The 22,113-nt window shown below is 41.5% G+C and overlaps 1 protein-coding gene across 2 annotated transcripts in view; it reads right to left on the bottom strand.

Annotated features, from left to right (window-relative positions):
• Nucleotides 1–22,113, bottom strand: part of rassf3 (Ras association domain family member 3) — a 40,656-nt gene that overhangs the window by 17,974 nt on the left and 569 nt on the right. The window contains exons 2-3 of one of the 2 annotated variants that reach the window (XM_076111901.1): nt 19,607–19,716; nt 19,380–19,382 (exon numbers count right to left, since the gene is read on the bottom strand). In XM_076111901.1, coding sequence (XP_075968016.1) covers nt 19,380–19,382; nt 19,607–19,716 — 113 coding nt within the window. Of the gene's footprint in view, nt 1–5,509; nt 5,818–19,379; nt 19,383–19,606; nt 19,717–22,113 lie in introns of those variants that run through there. The other variant, XM_076111902.1, reaches the window with a different exon arrangement.

Genomic DNA, 22,113 nt, shown 5'->3' with positions numbered 1-22,113 from the left:
AACTATGAAATTAAATGAAATTTCTAACCGTGTAATAAATCTTCTGAGGCAGCTTTTAGAGTATCGAGGTCTCACAATAAAACGACAATGAAAGTCAGACTAATGATGTTCTTCTAGGCGGGTTGAGGTAAAGTTCACCCACAGTTATATTATAAACTGACACCACTGTTACCGAGCAAAAGGTTTCCATTCAACACGACAGTAAATCTAAAATCCACTTTGAGCAACTGGTTGATCGAGTTTCGTGCCATAAGATCAGCAAGGCCCTCATGGACACCACACGCAAACACAACACTAACTCCTGTGTTTATGGTTGGCATGGCAGTGTTGCGAGTCCAAACACTGTAGAGGTTGACTGAAAGAACTTTAAACACAACTGCAACTCACACAAAGACACACTCAGTATATTCACGTGATGCTTAACCTACCAAACAACCTTTTACTGTGGCAGAGGAGGAAGCTATAATCACAGACTCAAGACCAACTCCTGTGAAATCCTCATTGTTTTCCATAAACAGACGGACTGGGTGCCTCAGCTGCATCATGCAACTGTATCCCCCAACATTGAGTATTGTTTAAAGAACACAAGCATACGTTTGAGACTTAATTCACAGCTTTTAAAAGACTTTAATCTGCATCAGTGGACGTGGCCTAATAGCCTTGAGTAAGGTTCCAAGACGGCCAAGGACAACAACATTATCTTGCAGGCTCATAGATGCCGTATCACTGCTGCCAAGATAAAGCTGCTACCAAATGTTTGCTAGATTATGACTAACATCTAGAGCGATGAGCAGAAACCGCGTCAGGAGGAGTCAGGTTAAACAGAAGTGGTAGCAGCAGAAGAAGAGGTTTGATAAAGTTAGAAGAAGAATGTGGTGGGATACAGCGTCTCCTGGATCAAACACAATACGTATAATGCGGCACCAGATCCTGGCAATCGATTAGAGCAACAACGGCAAATTCATCGGCAATAAGGTTGGGCGATATGATGGTATATATCGTACGATGGTACCGTTTCCATACTCTCATGGGATCTCGGCTACAGCTACGAAACAACAAGACATGGGCGGCCTCGTTGGCGTTGAGAGAACAGGATGTAGAGCCGAGAACAGCCAGGAAGTGACATAACAATGGCGGAGGAACCAGGATGATGGGAGGAGAGAAGGGGGAGGGAGGGGTGAGGAGGCGAGAACGAGGGGGCGAGGCTGGACAGACAGAGGAAGGAAATCTAGAGAGGGAGAAAGCTTAAATGAACAATAAATCGGTTAAATCTACCAAATGGTTTGGGTAACTTGGACAAAAATACAAGCAATGGGGGTGTGGTTCACATTCATTCTGTAATATTTACATATTTTCTTCTACAAATTGTTAAATTAATACCAAAACTCTTTGTTTGACCTCGTCACGACGGCAAGAACAAATGCAAACAGAGGCAGAAGCAGACATTGTGTCTTTATAAGAGTTCACAAGCTCAAACAGCAGACATCCAAGAAGTGCTCGCTTGGCGTGTGACAAAAATCAGTTTACAGGTAAAAGACTGTTCAAAGTCTGCAGAGGTTTACAACGAGCTGGTTGGTGATAAGATCTGAATCTGTCCACCACCGTGGCACTCAGTCCGTCTATCAGTGATAAAAAACACTAGGTACTTTTCCCACAGCGACAGATAAGGAAGTTCAAATCTTAGCTCAACAGCAGATAATGACCTCACTTTCATGTGTGCAGGGATTACGAAAACAAAACGCGTCAATTGGCACAAAGACTGAATTGTGCTTCTTGATAAAGTGAATAGAAATAAACAGAAATGACATAATGGTAAAACACGCCTGCAGAGGGCTGCAGGGTGTGGTCAGGTAGGAAATAGTGCACCATAAATCCATCATCTCTGGTCAGGAACAACAAACAGCCTCCATTATTACTGTGCAGTGTACACTATGACGTCGGCTGGCAAACACAGCCACAGCTTCATCTCTTTGACTGGGAACACTGGTGTCCCGTACAAACCGGGCACTGGAGCAGGACTGTAGAACTTCCTCTGATGGGTCAACATTACTGCTGTCGTGTAACACTGCAGCTGGAACCTTAAACCGATTTAAATTCAGCATTTATGCACCGTTTATGGAAAGCACCTATTAGCAATACTATGCAAAAAGACAAAAATGCTGTGTGTGAAACATTAAAAAACACCTAAGTTTCCCAGATTTAAGGTGCCAAAACAGTTATTTGTCACTTACAAAGAGGTGCTTTTGAGTTTCCTTTTGGTAAAAAGTTAAAATAATAAAAGAAAATACTCTCTACGTCTCCATGCTGTTGAATGTATACCGTCTTAAACTTGTATTTACTCGTGTTGGACTCCCTGAACCAAGAACGAATGTTGAATTCTTACACCAGGCTGCAGGAAATTCTTGATAAACAAACTTCCTCCCTGAATCAAAATATCTTTGCACAGAGATTACACTTTGCTGTCTTTTGCAAACCTTAAACACACTTCTGAGCACTAGCTCCGATCTGCCATATTGCACTATGCAGATATTGATGCATGCATTAAACAGAGAGTCCAAACTTCTCTTCTAGGAATCAGTACGTAGAATTCAATGTTTCTCAATGTGCGCCTGGTTTCTGAGAATGTGTAACCAGTTCCCGTTAAAGCCAGCTCTAGATACCTGACTCTACTGTAATATATATTAACTTCTTCATGGTCAGCTGACACTCGTAAGTGAAGACAACTGCTGACATACTAACGTCCGTCCATTACAGGCACAACACAAGCACTGTCCGAGCAAACTACATTAAATGTTCTGTAGCAGGCGGCTGTGTGACGCGCAGACAACCACAGCTGCAAATGGACAACACACACCAACTGGGAATGTAGATATGGTACGACTGTAAAACCAAGTCGGGGTCCATTAGATTAATATTGTTTGGGTAAAAATAAACTAAACTTATGGCAATAATGTGTGCGTTTGTTTACTTTATTAGAGTCCCACGTTTTATTACTCTACGTCTCCCATAGGTGTAACATTGAGGATGTGTGTGTTTGTCTCTCCATGCATTAGTCATAAAAATAACACTGGCGACCTGCCAAGTGTGTATTCTCTACGTCTGTGCACGCTGCAGGACACCCGGAACAAGGCCGTGCATGAACGGAGGCGCGTTTATTTGTGCGATAACGTCAAGAACTGAAGCCCATTTCATATAAGTGCTCCGTCGATAAAATGCATCACGGTTGTTAAAAAACTAAAAACCATGAACATGAGCTCCAAACATCATGTCTGAAAGATGATGAATAAAACCACATAAAGCCTTCAGTCTGCCCGGATGATCTGAATTGAAGATGAGCTGCTGTAGCTGTCCAGTGTGTGTGTGTGTGTGTGTGTGTGTGTGTGTGTGTGTGTGTGTGTCCTGGGGGTTGGGTGGGATTACCCTTTTTTTCATGAGACACACAGACCCACTGGTCAGCGTGACATTTCCCCGACAGAAACACCATTCACACACTGAAAAGGTGGACGAGTGGGCGAGAGGGGGCAAGAGAGTGTGTGTGTGTGTGTGTGTGTGTGTGTGTTGTTAGGGAATGGGCATGAACCCTGCTTCAGTCTCTACTGAAGGATTGTGTGTGTGTGTGTGTGTGTGTTGGATATAGAGATAAATCCTCTTCTCGCCAGACTGTTCCATCTCATTTCCCTGGTTGACCATCTAGAACCAGTTTATCAGCCACCAGTCTGTCTGTCTCTCTGTCTGCTTCGTGTCTCTCTCTCTCCGTTTGTCCTCCGTCTCTCTGTTTGTCCTCCGTCTCTGTTTACACTCGAGCTTATTAAACTTCACTTTCTCATACAGTTTAGACTCAAGCCTGGTATCTTAATGAGAGAGGTCTCCTCTCTCCTGGGAGACTCTGTGATTAAAATCCAACTGAACTCACATCTAGTCATTCGTCTTTGTAAACATAATGTCAGCGTGTTGCCACAGAGCTGGTGTTACACCGTAGGGAACAAAAAGACAAAGTAATGAAACTAGCCTACATGTCATGTACAACAAATCTGCATATCGTATTCTGTCCACCAGAAAGTACTAACAAGTTTATTTCCGACTGTAACAACTCTAATCTTGGTCACAATTCTTTAAGAATGACTGCAATGTGCATAAGTACAACTCAGTGGCATAAATACACACCGACTCTCATAATAACCTTCTATTTTCCCCCGATAATAAACCAGTAATTTCATCCAGCAGTCCCACACATTGTTCCCAAAGGACCGGCTCTTCTCTCGTTGTAATTACTGACGGCATGCGGGGAAACCACCATACAGGAGCCACGGCCCCATTCCAGGTCTGAAGCCACAGTTTAAGCCACCACGGGTCACAACCTCTCATGCAGCAGTGTATGGGCCACATTGTGCATCCACACACACACACACACACACTAACACACACTGCCATGAGGACCTGTGTTCAGAGCCTGTTATGGAAAAGGGAAGGGTCATGCATTGCTGCAGAGCAATCCATGTCTCACACACACACACACACATTAAGTGGGCAGAGAAGAAGAATAGCTCACTTCTGTTACAGTATGCTGAAAGCATGGAACAAACCAGCTGTGTTTGCAGGCCTGTCTGGGACACTGTGAGCATGTGTGTATGTGTGTGTGAGTGTGTGTGTGTGAGTGCATGCACAAGTGGATCAGTGTTAGTGAGAGCCACTTGAAGGCTGTAGCAGGCCAGTGTTTAGTCCAAGACCTGAAGAGCGGCTTCATTTTTGGAGTTCCAGACATGTTTAAAAGCTGAATGTCTTTGGTTTTAACTCCAGTGACCCGTCGAGACCCAAGTCTCCCAGTCTGCAAGCAGGGAAGGACTTGGTTGGAATGCATAATTATGTTTAGGGTTATTTAAACTCTGGGATGAGGCCAAAGTGGGTCACAAGGTTGGGGGTGTGGTGGACTCATGCGAGTCCCTGGAGGTGATAACCGCTGATCAACGCCTCCTACTTCTGTATTGTAAGATGTTTTTGTTGTTTATTCAGCACTACATGAATCAACCCTTATGCCAGCCCTTTACATTTTAAATGTGCAATCTGCAACTCGACAACTTATTGTCGAATCCGAAGTGGGCTAAACCTGACAAACTGTCAAAAGAGGATTAAGACACAGACTGGTTGTTATGCAAATATTCATATCATTTGCCAAACAAGTCGATTGAATGTCTCCTAGTTGAAAGGAAAGGCAATATTAAAAAGGTAAAACATAAAAGAATACCACTAAACACACTACGACACAACAGGTGAAGCAACTCTAAAAGTGTTATTTTAATTTAAATAGATGTATGCCGGAGTCTAGTATGACTACTACAGGAGTGCACATCGGCTTCAGTTCAGTTTATAGTTCACGTGCATTTGCTCGTAAACGAGAGAATATAAATTTGACACATTTTTGCAGGAAGTTGTGGGACAAGCAGGCTTAAAGCTTAAAGCTGGTCTGCAGCTCGCGGACATTAACAGAAGCGTTGCAGAACGTCACGTCTACCTTGTTCACTGTCACTTTTCCCGAGGGCTTTCTGAAGAAAGAGGTCCTGGCCGTGAAAAAGTACTCTTCGGAGTCCTCCTCCAAGCTGCTGTAGCCACTGCTCATCGTGCTATTCCACGTCATTTGCGGAGAAAAACACCCTCGAGAAACTCATCTAAATGTTCCCATGTTTTTTGCAAGAAAACGCAACTGTCACTACGAGAAAGGGGGTCCGACAAACTTTAAATATCTCGCCAAATTAAACCTAATTTCGAAGAAAAAACCCCACGCGGAACTCCAGTAACACCGACGCCTCACTGTTGAGTGTATGATCCAAGTTATCCGAGTGTGACAGCGAGGCTACAGTAAGGCCCCGCCCACTACACACAGCCAGCCAATCAGCTGTATGACACTTAGTGACGCCCCCGCCCACTACACACAGCCAGCCAATCAGCTGTATGACACTTAGTGACGCCCCCGCCCACTATAAACAGCAAGCCAATCAGCTGTGTGACACTTAGTGACGCCGCGCCAAATGCAACTCGACAGCCAATCAGCGCTTTGATGGCAGGTTTGAGTGGTTGATGTTGAAGATTATCACAAACTTTTGAATAAATAATTGACAGAAATGTCAAAAAACATCTTGTTTTAATTGTATTGAGTATTTATATTTATTTTGCCATTCATTTTTTTGCTTTCACAAGAGTATGCTACTATTTAGTGCCTGTTTTCTCAACCTTAATTGTTCTTTTTCTGTAAACGTTAAACTCTTTGTATTCCTTAATAAACACTGAGAGGGAAAAAACAAAGGGGATTAGTGGTTTTAGTTGTTTTTATTATGCAAATTAAAGGTTTCTCAACTAGGGTGAAATATTCTTTTCTGGACAGTCTTGACATTTTGTTTATCCAAAGTAATTTCCCTTCTCATCAGTAAATTGTCAGAAAAGTAAAGGACTTCTCGAGACTTCTTGTAAAATATAAACTGCGCCACTTTCCAGCCTGTAAATCTGGGTAGCTCCTTCATTAAGAGCTCCCTTCTATTGTTTTGTCTCATTAAAAACACACAAAACCCAATAAAAACAGACCAGAAAGAACCAAATCATTCATTGGCTTGTAAATACTAGTTTGGGAAAACAATCCAAACTGTATATATCATGGCGATGGATTGAGATCGATCCATAATTGGACAGGAATAAAGTTACCCACATCCCCAAAAATATATAAGGTCAAAGGTCAGTTACAGAACAGCCAAAATGTAAAATTTAGAGTCTTACCTCGATCAGCAGGCAACAAACTAACGCTAACCTTCTGAGCTTCTTCCTCTGCAACATGCTTTTCCTGCCTCTGCTTGCATCAAGTAAACTAATAGTACCGACACTAAAGGCTTTGAACGGCTGGACTGACACATTTTGGGTGTAATGTGTTTAATTGCGAAGGCCAATGGGTGGAAAAGGACTCGTGCACAGCCGCCTCTTCAGACATTTTAACATCTCCAGGAGGTCGTAATGCTGGTGGGAGATGATGTTTGATTGCATGCATCAGTTGAACGCATGTTTGAATGATACTATATTGTTAAAAGCAAGGCTATCAACCTCTTTCTCTGGGATGTTTTTCGGGGTTGTGCAAATGTTTTCTCTGGACAATAGCAGGCTGAGGATACAATCAGCCAAACCCAAATGAGAAGCCTCGATGTGGTGAGGTTTGGTTTACCATAAGTCATGGTTTTGGTGCAGGCTAGCCTTTTGTAGCAAGGTATACTGAACAAAATGTAAAACTTTCTGTTTCCCCCAAAATCTTATTCCCTAGTTGTCTTGTCAACATCACCCCCCCCCCCCCCCCCCCCCCCTTCTTACGTTCAGCTATGGTCCACCACTTTGCTCCAGGCTGAAATATCTTAACAACTATTGGAAAGATTGTCATGAAACTTGGTTCCCCTCAGGATGAATTGTAATAACTTTGATGTTTAAGTGATTTTTCATCTAATACTTGTTAAACATCCCCATCAGCCTCAGCTGCAATTTGTGTATGTGTTAGCATGCTAACACGCTAAACCAAGATGGTGAACATGGTAAACATTATACCTGCTAAACAGTGGCGTGTTATAGCATTGAAGTTCGTCGCATGTTAGCATGTTGAACTTAGCATTTAGCTGAAGAACAGCCTCACAGAGCTGCTAGCATGACTGTAAACTAGTGTTGTGATGTTGTATGTCATGCATGTTGCCCAAAACAAAACGTACAAAAGGCAAGTATCTGTATGTTAAATCAGTCTGCTAGCTGTCCTTTTCTTTTTACTCACATTAATATCAACTAAAGCTGCTTTGACTTGCAGGATTAACACACTGCAGCTACATTTTCAGTGGATTTTTGAAAATGTGTTTCCAATAAGGTTTAATATTGAATGTTTGCAAGTGACTCATAGCACCCAAAGCGCCTGTATGCTGCCGTCATACAGCATCATAAAACATAAATAAGAAATAAAAAGTAGATGAAACTTTATAATACAGCATGTTCAGCGGAGCAGCAACCTGAGGTCGCCTGCTGACTTTATGTGGTCGTAAAACGGATCAGAGTTCTACTCTTGTTTTCAGCTGGTGTGTTTTATGCCTTTAATATCGCCACTACACGGGCCAACAACTGTAAGCTGTTACCGAGCACAGAGACGATTAAACGTGTAAGTGTTGGTGCACCTTCTGTTTTCAGCTACTTCCAGGACCGTGTTTCCTTCTGCATGCAGGGTGAAAGATTTCTAACATCATATGATCGTATAATCGCTCACCCAGCTGCAAATAAAGGGCCAAAATAATCACCAAAGCAGGTTCAGCTGCAGGATGAAAATCTACGGTACATCTGCACTAAATCAAGCCTAACCCACACACAACAACTAGTCCACAAGCTGGGAGATTTTTAGACAGAAAGGCTCTAATTTAAAACCAGTTGGGTTAGAAGAGGGACCGAAAATAAACACAGCACATCTGGGGGAAGCCAAACCACCGTCGTGTCCTTTATAATACTGTGGAGATTCATCCAAAACACACACAGTACGCAGATAAGCAGCCACCAGAAACTGTGTCGTGTGATACAGAAGGGAGTCAGAGACACAAATACACACTTAAAAAGCTTTAGGTAAACACATATACTCATGTTGTTTTGTGTTTTTACACTTGCCATGTTAACCAAATCAGTTTTTGTGTGTGTGTATATATATATATATATATGGTGATTAGGTAGGAGCGTGTGAAATCAGCCCTGCCGGTTTCACTCTCACTACACACACACACACACACACACACACACTCACTGGTGTTAATCTGCTGTCCAGTCACTTTGGCCCGGAGCCAGTCTGGTTGAACTTCACTCACATTCCAGTGTGAACTTAACGAACACGCACACACTCTACTGTAACTCTGTGGCTGTTAACACAAAGGCACAAAGTGAACAGCAGGGAAGATGTAAAAGATTAAACCTTCCCCACGGCGCCAACATGCATCTGTTACTCTACGTGTGCTCGTGTACATTGAGTTTTATTCATCAAACGTTTTAGGAATCAGTGCAGCAACAAATAATGATGCTGAGAAAAAGTGAGAGAGTTTTGATCTTTGTGTTTACATTTACAGATAACGTAAAGGATTAAATGTTCCTTTATAGCCCAAAAAATGTGGCCTTCCTCTTAAAACCCGAATAAAAACCTTCCAACAAACGGCAAGTAAACATCGATGTTCAGCACACGTGAATTATATAAATAAAGATGCACCTTTCACCTCCATTGTATCAGGGGTTTCAGCAGAAATGTTTCAAAACCTCTGCAGATAAAACCAACATCATCCGTGTGACAAGTGAGATTATAGGTTTTATGTAATTTGGGTGAACTGACCCTTTAAATAGCTGTTTTATTTATGTTCCATAAAGGTTTTCATTCATTTTACACTGTGTTATGACCTAAATAAAATAATAAATAATAATTATTGTACGACATTGGGGCTGTCTCGATATCAGATTTTCATTACACGATTATTGTGGCCAAAACAATTCAAGATAACAATAATATCACTTTTCTTTGAACATTTTAATAGTAATATTAATAAAAATAATAAAACTGATGATAATGCGTTCAGTCAAATACATCTTTTCTTTTGTTTATTTGCCTTTTGTCTCTTTTTTTGGCTAATGAATTAAACTCAAAGTACGAGGGAGATGGAGATATAGAGTCTATATAAAATTAAATATATAAAATCTATTATTTTTAAACATCACAGTTATCGTCAATACCGGTATACCCCGACACACAACATTCACACTTATTACTTAACACAAACATTAAAAAATGACTTATTATTTTATCTGGACACAATCCGTTTGCAAAAGAAATATGAGGAAAAATAGAAAAACTCAAAAATAATCATTAATCAAATATCAATCCTAAATTCTGCTCACTAATATCGCTCATCCTCGCTAAGATGTTGAAGCCAAACTACTTTGACATACTGAGAAACTTTTCTCTCATTGAACAGAAACCACAACTAGTAAAGTAACGTGAGTGAAGAGCCACACGGCAGGAATGAGATGCTGAATGCTGAGCTACAGCTCTGTGATAATGATCAAGATAAACGTGAAAGGAGAGAGAGACGTGAGGAATGCGGTCCGGTGGTTTTGGTCAGATGGATGACCTGCAGCTCTGCAGTCGTAGTCACACATTACATGCATTCCAAAGCAGGGCAGGTCCGAAGGTTCCCTACCGAGCGAATGGTCACTGCGGACCTATTTTAGGTATCTTCCCACAGATTTTACCTCAAAGTTCTTCCTCACACTCCGATGAAGGAACCCTGCGAGCTAGTTTAACGTGTTTTTTGTCATTGACATCACAATAGCATTCAAATTGTAACATACATTTATGCACAAATGTAACCCTCAACACAATGCGTTTAGTGTTTCTAGTTAAACGCTAAATCATGACTTCATCTGGTGCACCATCTAAAGGTATTGAACTAGTTTCGTGAAAAGGTTTTAGTCTCCTCTGATGTCTATTTTTACTCTACATGATGAGATCAAGTGTGTGTCTGCAGCTGAAGGTCTGATTAAACATGAATCCAGTTTCAAAGCAGGAACAGGCCCTAACACATATACTACATGCAACCTGTGTGATGAGACATTATGGGATAAAGCAACATCAAAGCATCAAAACCAGGTGTAAAGATGAACGATCCGAATCGTACCCATTGAAGTCATGTTGTTGCTTTTATATTCATCAGCATTTATCTATGAAGTTTAAAGTTATTAGTTAGTGAGGAATGTTTCTCATGCTCGCTGTCGTAAGACATGATTCACTTTCTTTACGTTTAATGGACAATCATGGCTGCATATATAAACTAAGATATATATATATATAAGTTGTTGTGGTGTTAGAAGGGCGGTGGGCGGATGAGTATGCAGGGTGAGAAGTCACGCGATGCGAGAGGTTAGGTGAAAAGTGAAAGGTCAAACTTTGAGGAATGTGTCATATTTAGAAAACCAAGAAAGACGGAAAGAGGGGTGTGAACAGTTCTCCCCCTCAGGCTGCCATGACTTCACTCAGTAAAGATGCTGTTATCTTGTGAAGGTGTGGGTGTGTGTGTCTCTTCTTCTGCAGGTGTGTGTGAGTCTGTTCTCTAATTTAAAGGCAGTGGGCGTAGAGACAGTGGTGTGTGTTTAAACGCTGCTTTAGACGTGAGGAACCGACAGTGAGGGAAGTTTCACAGCTCCATCAGTTAGCTTTTCTTTAGCAAAGTGCTTTACAGCAAACGTACAACACGGGTGGAATGAGTCACTTCGGCCACATTCAGGGCCAGAAACACTGCAAAAATAAAAATGCAAGTGAAAGTCTGCAGGAGTTTAATATAGTTTGCCCTTTTAAGCAAAGTTAGGAAGATTTATGAACTATCTGACTGCGGTCTGCAAGCACTCAGACTAATAATATAGAGGAGAGGATAAAGCCAAAGCCTGGAGGTGTGAACGTCACAGGCGTGCATTGAAATGCTAAGCAGAAGCAAATTAAGGAGACAGGAAACAGCAGGAGATGATGGTCATGCAGCACAGAGGTAGTCATATAACACCTGTGAGGATGAGTGTGTGTGTCCTTTGTTTTGGTGTTACAGGTGTTAAATATCCAACGTGAGCTCCACTTTGCCCCCACCCCCAGTATGTCATCCTGACAGACAAAACACTGAGTGTCTGGTGATCAAAGAGCAGAGGAATGCCGGCTGAGGTTCACACGCAGCCTCTCGGCGTATCACATAATCACAGACAGAGCAGCGAGAGCACGGATACAGTCTTCAATTCAAACACTGCAGCCCTGTGGGGTTACACTGCAGCTGGGGGAGCAGAGTTACACAGCTATTGATGCTTAATGTGGGAGTGGCAGGGAGGGACGAGCAGCATGAAAGGAGCTAAAAGGACTTTTTTTTTAGCGTCCTAGTTTAAGTTCAGACTGTGTTTATCACAAGTTTAATTAGTTTAACTTTGGTTCAAGCTTTCTAGTCTGGTTGTAGACTTTCTCGTTAGTATCTAAAGTTTGCAGGTGCCATTTATTTGAATGAATTTCACAATCACAGACGGTTTTGCATTTCTTCAGTGAGGCTTTCTGAGATACAGCAGCCAGCTTTACATAGTGAGAAGGAAACTACACCGGTGTAGGCGTGTAAAAGCTGTATGACTGCTGATAACGCCCGCTGTGATAAGCTGGATAAGATAAACAATACAGAGGCCGACTGTGTGCTCATATCAACCGCCTGCATGCACAGTACAGTCCAAGTCTGCAGGGACTGTGGTAAAAAAAGAGGGTTTCAAGGCCCCAAAATGACCACATCCAGCCCGGACAGGAAGGTGCTGCAGGTTAAATTCAACTGATGTGTTTCTATCCCCCTCAAAGTGCACATTATAGCAAGTATTTTCAGACTGATGGGAGTTTTACGAGCACGAGGTCATGAAAAAGAAATAATATTTTTGCTGAATTAAATTACTTGAAATCCAACAGGATGAAGGGAAGCAGCTGGCCTGAACTCAACTCACAGTTGAGAGGAACTGTTCTGCAGCAGCAGCAGCACAATAACATAATTGTTGGCGATAAAGAGTCACCAGCCAAACTCACACAGAGTTTAATTCAATTCTGAGAGATGCATTGGCGTGATAACCCTTCCAACACAAGCGCTCTCCCTCCCTCTCGCCATCGCTCCTTAGTTCGCTTAGTTTTTAACCTTCATCTAAATAAATAATGAGCACAGACACATGAGCTCTAGCTTTAACTTTTAGGATTTTTACAATCACAATACAGTGATTGTCTCTGTTTTCTTTGTCTCCCTCCTCTGTCTGTTGATCTGAGGTCCGTCAAGCGCAAATTCAGCCGACGGCGGCATATCTGTGTATTTTATTTGTGCTGCGGTGTGTCTCTGCTCTGTTTAGGCTACGTCAACGGTGAATGTGTGTCATTTACAGCGAGCTTTCACCCCGACCGGTCGGTATCCGAGGCTGAGATTGTCCGCCTGGATAAGGACAAGAGCAAACAAGCACACACTGTATATACACACACACACACACACACACACACACACACACACACACACACACACACACACACACACACACACACACACACACACACACACACACACACACACACACACACAGAGGAGTCCTCTTTAGGGTCCCACCCTGATACTGATCTGTGTTTTCCTTTGAACCTCCCACAAACTCAGCAGAAACATGATTTCAGAATTTGCTTTCTGCAGAGTTAAATTTACGTCCCGATACAAGAGCACTGAATTAAACTGGGTTTTATGTTGCGATGAGTTTTCATAAATGTTGCCACAGACATGCAGACAAACACACTCTTTCCTGTGTCGGGCCTTTAAATTCACAACGAGTTGACATTTTCCACCACTTCAAAATTGAGGTTTTGGAAAAAAACAAACTCCCAGTGGGGAAATGTGAAAACACCCGTCTCATGTTGTGTGGATGAAGAAATGTGTGCTTTAAAAATGCTGACATACCCTCTTAGCATAGACAGCAAGCGATGGAAATCCACTGCACCACTGAAATAGTGAAGAATGTAGTAGAACTAGTTTCACAAGATCTCCACCCCAAAAAAACGAAATGGGGAACCACAAGTGTTTCGGGTTGTGCTGGACCACATCAGCCACAACAACGTAAAACCCGAAGGGTGGGTTCAAGATGAAACCCTTAGAATATAAAAGGTTCTCAGTAGAATCCCATGACTGGGTTCTAGGTGAGACCGTTGGAATATAAAACAGTTCTCTGTAAAAACCCAACAGTGGGTTGTGGATGAAACCATAGGATTTTAAGGGGGTTCTTTGTAGAGAAGCATGTGTGGGTTCTTGTTAGCACCCTCAGATGATGGACAGGTTCTGGATAGATCACCCAGAGAGGGTATTGGGTGGAACCATTAAACCATGGAAGGGTTCTCTGTAGAACCTCTCACAGGGGGTTCTGGTGGAACCTTTCACGGATGGTTCTAGGTATCACCCTCTGAAAGAGTTCCAAGTGCTATCTTTAAAAAATGTTCTACCAGGTATCAAAAAAAGAGTTCAAACCGAAGAACCCTATATGGTTCTATTAGCACCTTTATCTCTAAGAGGGTAGAACTTTTAACCCGTACTTATGCAGAGGAGCACATGTGAACTGGGTTCTCTCGATAACGTTTACCCCCAGAATCACCTCAAAGGTGGACAGATGTTTGAGACCTGATCCGGCTTTTAACCCTTCTTCTTGACCCCGGCACCTGTTGCTGTCGTTCACCTGTATGTAATGTTTACGCGGTCACATGACGACACCAACATAAAATGATCACTGTAAGCCTTCGCCATTAAAACTTCCACTCAGAGACTCCTCGGAGGCGTCGCAGGGCTCAGCTGGCTGTAACTCGGCTGTAAAACGCGTTAGCTGCATGTTGGGACACGTCGGGAGCCGAAAAATGAAGGAAATCAATGGGGCTCGTCTGTTGTAGGGTCTCTAAGCCGTCGGCTGGTGTCCTGTTTCTGCAACAAGCAGCTGATGATGGGGGAGCTTTTGTCTGTTAGACCGGCATCTGACCGAGGAGCTAATCCTTCACAATCCACAAAGATTACGGTGTTATTCTGGCTGCTATAATGCATCCCTCTGTTTCTGTTTCAGTCTCTTTGTCTTTACAATGTAGGGCTTGGATAAAAGAAATATTTCAAAAACTCATCAAATGTTTCTTTAGCCGGCGGCTGCAGGTTTTGTGACCTTTATGTGTCGGAAAGAAGCTGTAAATGCCAGTTTTGCAGTATTTTTTTACAGTTTTACAGGTTTGATTTTCACTCCTCTGTGTTTAGCGGGTAAAGCCTCCACGCTGGTTGTGATGCTTTAACATAATAGACGGCTGATTAGAGGACTGGAGGAAGATTAAGAGAGATACACAAGGAGGAAGAGGAAGAGAGGGAAGATAAGCAGATGGTGATGAAGTTTGTTTACAGGAAGGACGCTATCGAAGCAGATGTTTGTTACTGAGGAGATGGTTCAGCGATATCCAGAAATTCAGACGCAGGATTGTTTAAAAAGGTCTTTAAAGGACAGCGAGCAGCAACAGGGGAGACTGGGCTAAAAATGACCAAAACAAATAAATGCATCTAAATTTATTCTAATGTTTTGAGAGCCAAAATGTCAGAGGTTTAAATATCGACTCAAGGCTATAATTTTGAGAAAAAGTGAGTATTTTTCTTGCGTTTAAATAATATTGAATCAAAGACATGAATAAAACAATATCTGCAACCTCAGACAAATAATATTTTATCGCATTTTATCGTATTTTCGATAGTCAAGCTAGCTGTTTCCCCCTGTTTTCAGTCTTTATGCTAAGCTAAGTGTCATATTCGACGTACACATGAGAGTGGTATCAATCTTTTTTATCTTCAAACCTATAATGGTAAAAACCTTAAAGTTCTGCACTGAACTTGAACTTTTATTAGAGCAGAGGCAATAACAAAGGGAGTGTGTGTGTGTGTGTGTGTGTGTGTGTGTGTGTGTGTGTGTGTGGTCAGGTTGTGTGAAGGTGAACCATCTAGAATAACATGATTTGTGTGCTTTGTTCTGACCCCCATGTGATTTAGTGGCTGCAGTTGTGGGTTTAGCCTGACTCAGGGTACTGTTTGTATTTATGTGTGTGTGTGTGTGTGTGTGTGTGTGTGTGTGTGTGTGTGTTTTTGTGCCACAGCATTCGATATTTTTCCTTCTGACTAAGTGACGAAGAACATCTGTTTAGATACAAGACAAATACAAATGAACAAATACAGGAACAAGATGATAAGAGGAGGGGACTCTCCCTCTCAGTAAATCATGACAGTCTCAAGAAAACCTCCCCAGAACTTTCACAGAACTGACAAACTGTTCTTAAAAACTAGCACAACATGTTTTCAGATGTTTATTATCAGCCGATAGAGGAGAATCTAAACAGTGCAAACATTAACTTCATATGCAACTTTATTTAGCATTACCACGTTACACTTTTAGATTAAACTAAAGCCACTAGAATACAACATGTCCTTCAATATATCACAAAACATTCACCGCCTGTCGGTTTGTTCTGTGCAAATGGCATCTAAAGTTAATGTTTCTCTAAAGCACAACTGACAGCAGCGTTGTCCTGGAAGCTCTTTATGAGGAAGCAGCCATTGCTTCTTTATTAACAGTTAAGCTCAAATTAGTGCGTCCATGACACCTCGATGTTTGTATCCAGATGATTTCAGTTGTACGTCCACTACAAATTATTTTTGTTGCCACTGACACTCAGATTTTTATCATAAGTGCCTGAGAACATTATGGATTTATTTACCTTTATTTTCATATAAAACACAACATTCTGATGATAGAAAGCCCTCATTTCTGCTTTTAAAACTCCTTAAAACAATCCCCAAAACCAGCTTAGAAACAGCCGTATCAGTCCGACCCTCCTCCTGATGACCGGTGACATAACAGAGCTGCGTCATGAACACAAAGACCAAAGTGAAACCGTCAACTTAGACTTCAGATAGCAGCCGTACTATACAGTGAAAAGTCAAATTTCTTAAAGACCCCAAGACACACAAGAGAGAGAGAAATAAGATTAAACAGTGCACAAAGAAGAGAACAACTTTCCCACACTGACAGTTTTCCTTCCAGCTGGTTCTTCTTGTGTGTATTTGTGAGTGTGTATTTGTGAGTGTGTATTTACTGCAGTGTTACCCCGCCCTGGCTCTCACCCAGCTGTTAATGAGTAACCATAAAACCTTCTGAAGGAAAACACGTTAACATTCCTTCTTTATTCAAATTGACTCTTCTAACTTTTAAAACGTGTCTCTCTCTGCTCTCCTCCAGTCCTCTCTGGCCCTCTAACTACCGTCTGTCTGACTGTCTGGAATAAAATCAAATTAGATGACATATTATTTAAATTAAGGCCTTAGAGTAGAGCGCTGCAGGAATTAGTCCTAGAATCACGAAATGCATCATTTCTGCATTAAAAATGTATCATTTGTGAAGAATATCTTGCTGAAGACTTGTAAGTGTCGTAAATGTTTGTTTGCCACACAGATTATTTTCTGCAATAATCCAAAATCCAATGATTAGCTTTTTGTGGAGGGAACCAGTGTGATGCTGACTTCCTGTTGGCTACAAACAGACGTCATGCCTGCAGCTCTGTGGTGCATCACAGTCTGGGAATCACTCTCTTAAGGCTTCAAAAACACCTTCAAATAAAACAATATGAGGGGGAAAGATCACTCTTTGGTTTCTTATTGTTCTCCTGAAAAGCCGACGAGGTCGTTAATCTGACATCAGTCATGTGAGCCGGTGGTGTTAATGAGTGATTACAACCAAAGAGAAGACATTCCTCTCTTTCTGTATTTACTCTCCCTCCCTCTGTCCTCTTTGTTTCCTCTCCTCTCGCTCCGACTGTGTTTGTCTTTCCTAGCAGACAGGAAGTGACCCGTTATTCTCTGTCAATCATTCACCGCCTCCCCTTCAGTCCGACCAATCACATGGCAGGAGGAGCGACTACGTCGACACAATGCCCAGCACATCACTGGGAAATTAATATTCAATAACTCGTTAATCACTCCAAACTTATTGTTTATATACATAGTTCGTGTTTCAGACCAGCTGATTGATGATCATATTCAGTACTTGTAGTTAAATAAAGAGTCTCAGTTGTTTGTCTCTGTTCTGACTCTAACAAGATCTGACGCCTCAGATTGATGTCAAACTTCAGATTTGATCTCCGTTCTGTCTCTGCTGTCCGTGCTGCGATGCTGCAGACACAGACTGTCTCGATTGTGGATCATAAACAGACAAATAAAAGGAATCACGGGCCAAACAATCGAGAATGTGTCGTTTTTAACCAGTTAAACGGCAAGAAAATATGTGTTTGTACACCAGAAAACCCCAAATCATGAGCTAGATTAACCTCAATTCAATGCTTTTAAACTCTAATGCATTAGCTCACTTAAACTATTATGTCATGTGTAAATCTGTAGTATAATAATAATAGCTTCTGTTCGCTGTCTTTTCGGTTCCACCACGTTTACCACTCACTTCCCTTCACTAGTATTAATAGAGTAAATTCCTTCGTGCTTTGGTAACTGACACTGGTGTGTGTGTGTGTGTGTGTGTGTGTGTGTGTGAGTACCAAAGATGTACTCACCTCCATCCTACATGTCAATAGACTCACTAGTTGTAACAAAACTACCATAGTATTTAAGTATTTAAGTCCCAATAAGTATAGCAGTCCAATGCAGTATACCAAACAACACCAGGATGTTCTACTTCTACTACCGTCGTGTTTTGTCAGCATGTTTTTCTGGCCATTCAGACCCACAATCCTTTACGCAGCAGATATACGAGCAACAAGTGACGTGAATGGATGCTGCATGTGACAGTACGTATACTTTGTAAGGGCAGCTGCAGTGTGTACTCAAAGTAAAAACACAAAGTACGTCATTTATAACGCAGCTTCTTCTAGTGATTCACAGACTCATTCAACCCAAGAAAACATTATGTATCACAATAAAAAGCTTCATAAAGTCTGTGATTTCTGACAAAATTCTGTCAATTACCCAGAAACACTCAGTTTAGGTTAGCTGACAGATACACACACACACACACACACACACACACACACACACACACACACACACAAACACACACACACACACACTCTGACCCAACAGTTACAGCTGCAAACACAAATGTACTTTTTATGAAATAACTGACTCAACCTAAAAAGCCAGAGCACTATACTCAGCACTACTCAGCACTACCAGAGAGAGAGAGTGTGTGTGTGTGTGTGTGTGTGTGTGTGCATGTGCGTGTGTGTGTGTGTGTGTGCGCTGGTTTGAAACATGCTGAGCTCATCCTCCTCCTCCCTCAAACAAACAGACCTCACCGGCGTTCACTGACTCAAACTGTTTACGAGATCGTGTTACACGTCATGTGACACAAACACACAATGTTACAGAGACACAGTTGTACAATATCATAGTACACTCTGACCTGCTACACACCCAGCTGTCTTTTTAGGAATTAAACACACACACACACACACACACACACACACACACAAGCCATTCTTGTTGAGTGATGCATTATGGGTGTGTGCACTGACTTGGTATTATATTCAGTGCCTAACAATGACAGCAGAGAACAACTGATTAAACTGCACAATTAACACAAACAGTGAACGCAATAACGAGATGTTTCTTGTGAATATACATTGTATTTTTAGAAAGTTTAATACGATGCTCCGTCTGTATTTTGCATTTTATTACTAAATAATCTTCTTCTTTGACAGATTCAGTGTTTTCTCCTCCCGGTCGTTCGGTCATTGTTCTGTTCGCGGTGTAAAAACAAACCACAGACTTGGCTACATCGCCCTCCTGTGGTGATTTACGGTGCTCCACCAATACTTCACCCTCTGAGTTCTACTAAATAATACTAACATTCTCTATAATACAGTCCATAGCATTCATTGTATTGTAAATAGACTAGACCTTAAGTGAAACAGAATCAGACAAAGGGAAACTGGTACTTTATGTGGAAATAAAGGATGCACACACACACACACAGTGTAGTGTGTACTCACGTGTGGCGGTGTGTTGTTGTTGATCTGGTCCTGACTGGCGGGTGAAGCTGCAGGATGACAGTCCAGTGACACTCGGTCCCGACAGGCAGCGTGACACGCGTACTTACAGCCTGCAGAGGCAAGAAATGAGGATTGTAACATGAATAAAAGGAAAGACAGGAAAAGGTTCATCACGTGTGTGTGTGTGTGTGGGTGTGTGTGTGTGTGTGTGTGTGTGTGTGTGTGTGCGTGTGTAACGTATATGCAAATAATCCTCTGATATCGACAAGAGTCAGTTGAGGTCAGTTTCATTTGCAAATGAAATCCAACAACATGCAAAATATGAAGGAAGGAAATGTTTCAAAACAACGTGACTCAGGATTTGACCTTTATAACGTTAAAGAGGCAAAGATTGAGAATTCTAAAAAGTACCAAATACAGAAAGTAAATAATAATTAAATGGCCGAAAATCTGATTATTTTGCATGAAATAAAATACTTTTCATTTGTCAAGTCTTTAATTCTCACAAAAGTGTATAAACCATGCGGTTAATTACGAATAAACTATTATGAAGTTATTATATCCTGATATACATATAAACATATAAACAAGGCTTTTAAACAAACAAAGAATACATAGAACAATAAACTGGTCATGGAAAAGCTGGGAGATGATATTGAGAAACAGAATGAACACTTCTCATAGAAGGTATGCAGCACTTTTAGTATTTCTACATCGTAGTACTGATACTTATACTGAAGTAAAAGATCAGAATACTTCTTTCACCGCTGTTGTTATTCAAAAAACAAACGAGGGATTATTTAATATGAAAATGTATCTTTAGTTGCAGCCCTAATGAACATCACAACACAATAATTTTGTCCATGGTGGCCACCCTTAGTTCCTTAAATATAACTTGTATGAGAGTATCAGACCTGCACACACACATACGCACTCACACACACACACACACACACACACACACACACTGGCGTTCCCTACCTGGGGTCCTCTTTTTCACGTGCTGTCCGACTTTATCCGACAGTTTGCACACGGCTGCTCCCATCTCCCATCTTCATCTTACACAGCTCAACATCCTCCCACACACACACACACACAGGAGTAAATCACACATACACACTCTCTCTCTCCCTGCAGACTTGTTTCATTGTCTCACGGCCCGACATTCAGCCTCCGTCTATCAGACTTCAGATGCTGATTTGCGTGCAGCCGGCGCTCTCTCTCTCTCTGTCTCTCTCTCTCTCTCTCTCTCTCTCTGTGTTGTTGTGCTGAGTGGGAGATTTAACAGTCAAATGGAGGCCACAGTGTGATGGACATGCAGATGGGGAGAGAGCAGGGTGCTGCTGGATGTAGGACTGCTGACTCAGTCATCCACAGTCTCTCTCTCTCTCTCTCTTACGTAGCTTGTTATGACTACCGTGTCTCCCCAGTTTCCTGCTGCAACTCTCCCTCCATTCATCCGTTCTCTCATCCTCTCATCCTTCTGACAATGAACTTGAATCCACAGAGGAAGAGCCTTTCTACATCCCTCCATCCAGCACATTGTGCACACTGCATGGGTTTAACTATCGGATTGATTGTTCATGTTCCCCAGAGGATGAATCCTACTTTTATGACTGTGGCCATCAAACTCTCTCTGTCTCTCTCTCTGTCTCTCTCTCTCTCTCTCTGCTGTCTCAGGGATAAAAGCTTTTCTCAGATGCAGACAATCGATCAGACTCAATCAGACTCAATCAGACTCAATCAGACACACAAACTCTTTAACCTTTAATGCTTCTACTGAAGCAAGACTTATGTTACATCGTTTATCTAAATATGAATATATAAATGAATTAAATGGTGAACAGAAACTCATGTCATGTTGACAGCAAACGCTTTTATGTTTTGTATTGACTTCATGTAAAAGTATTCCCTGTAAGAGGAATACATCTGAACCCTCTGTTGATTATCAATATTCAGCTCTTTTTATTATCATGAATAACAAACTAAAACATTGTGATTTACAGGCGAATGTCCTCATAATTTCAGATTTAAGTTACCAGAACAATTCTGTTATTAGTTCATTAGTTTGTTTGTTGTTGGGGTTCAGTTTCTTTGCATACAGGATTTATTGTGTGTAAAAGCATAATATATCTGCTAATATCTGTTTATATATTTTATGAAACTACAATATAATTCTGGTTCATTTAAAAAAATTGATTGAAGCAGAAAAAAGCAACAATTGCCTCTGTAGCAGCAGTCTGTAGAGCCCCACACAGAGGGCTCTTATTGTGAAGGAACACACACTGGACAGTTATTTTTCTCGTGTGTGTGAAGTCTTTCTAATCACGTCTGTGTGTTCAGAGAGACGCACGATGAACCTTCAGCTTCTCCAACACTCACCTGCTGAAACACAGCACACGCTTAAAATAGCGCATGTTCTATCGATAATGTTGCTTTCTTTGTTTATTGGTATTATTTATGTATTTATTAATTCGCTATTTATAAAAAAAACACAAATGTTTAAC

Source organism: Anarhichas minor, unplaced genomic scaffold (assembly GCF_050575085.1).
Source record: "Anarhichas minor isolate MPS153535 unplaced genomic scaffold, ASM5057508v1 ptg000045l, whole genome shotgun sequence".
Lineage (NCBI taxonomy): Eukaryota > Metazoa > Chordata > Actinopteri > Perciformes > Anarhichadidae > Anarhichas > Anarhichas minor.
This window is presented reverse-complemented; position numbering and strand designations above follow the sequence as displayed.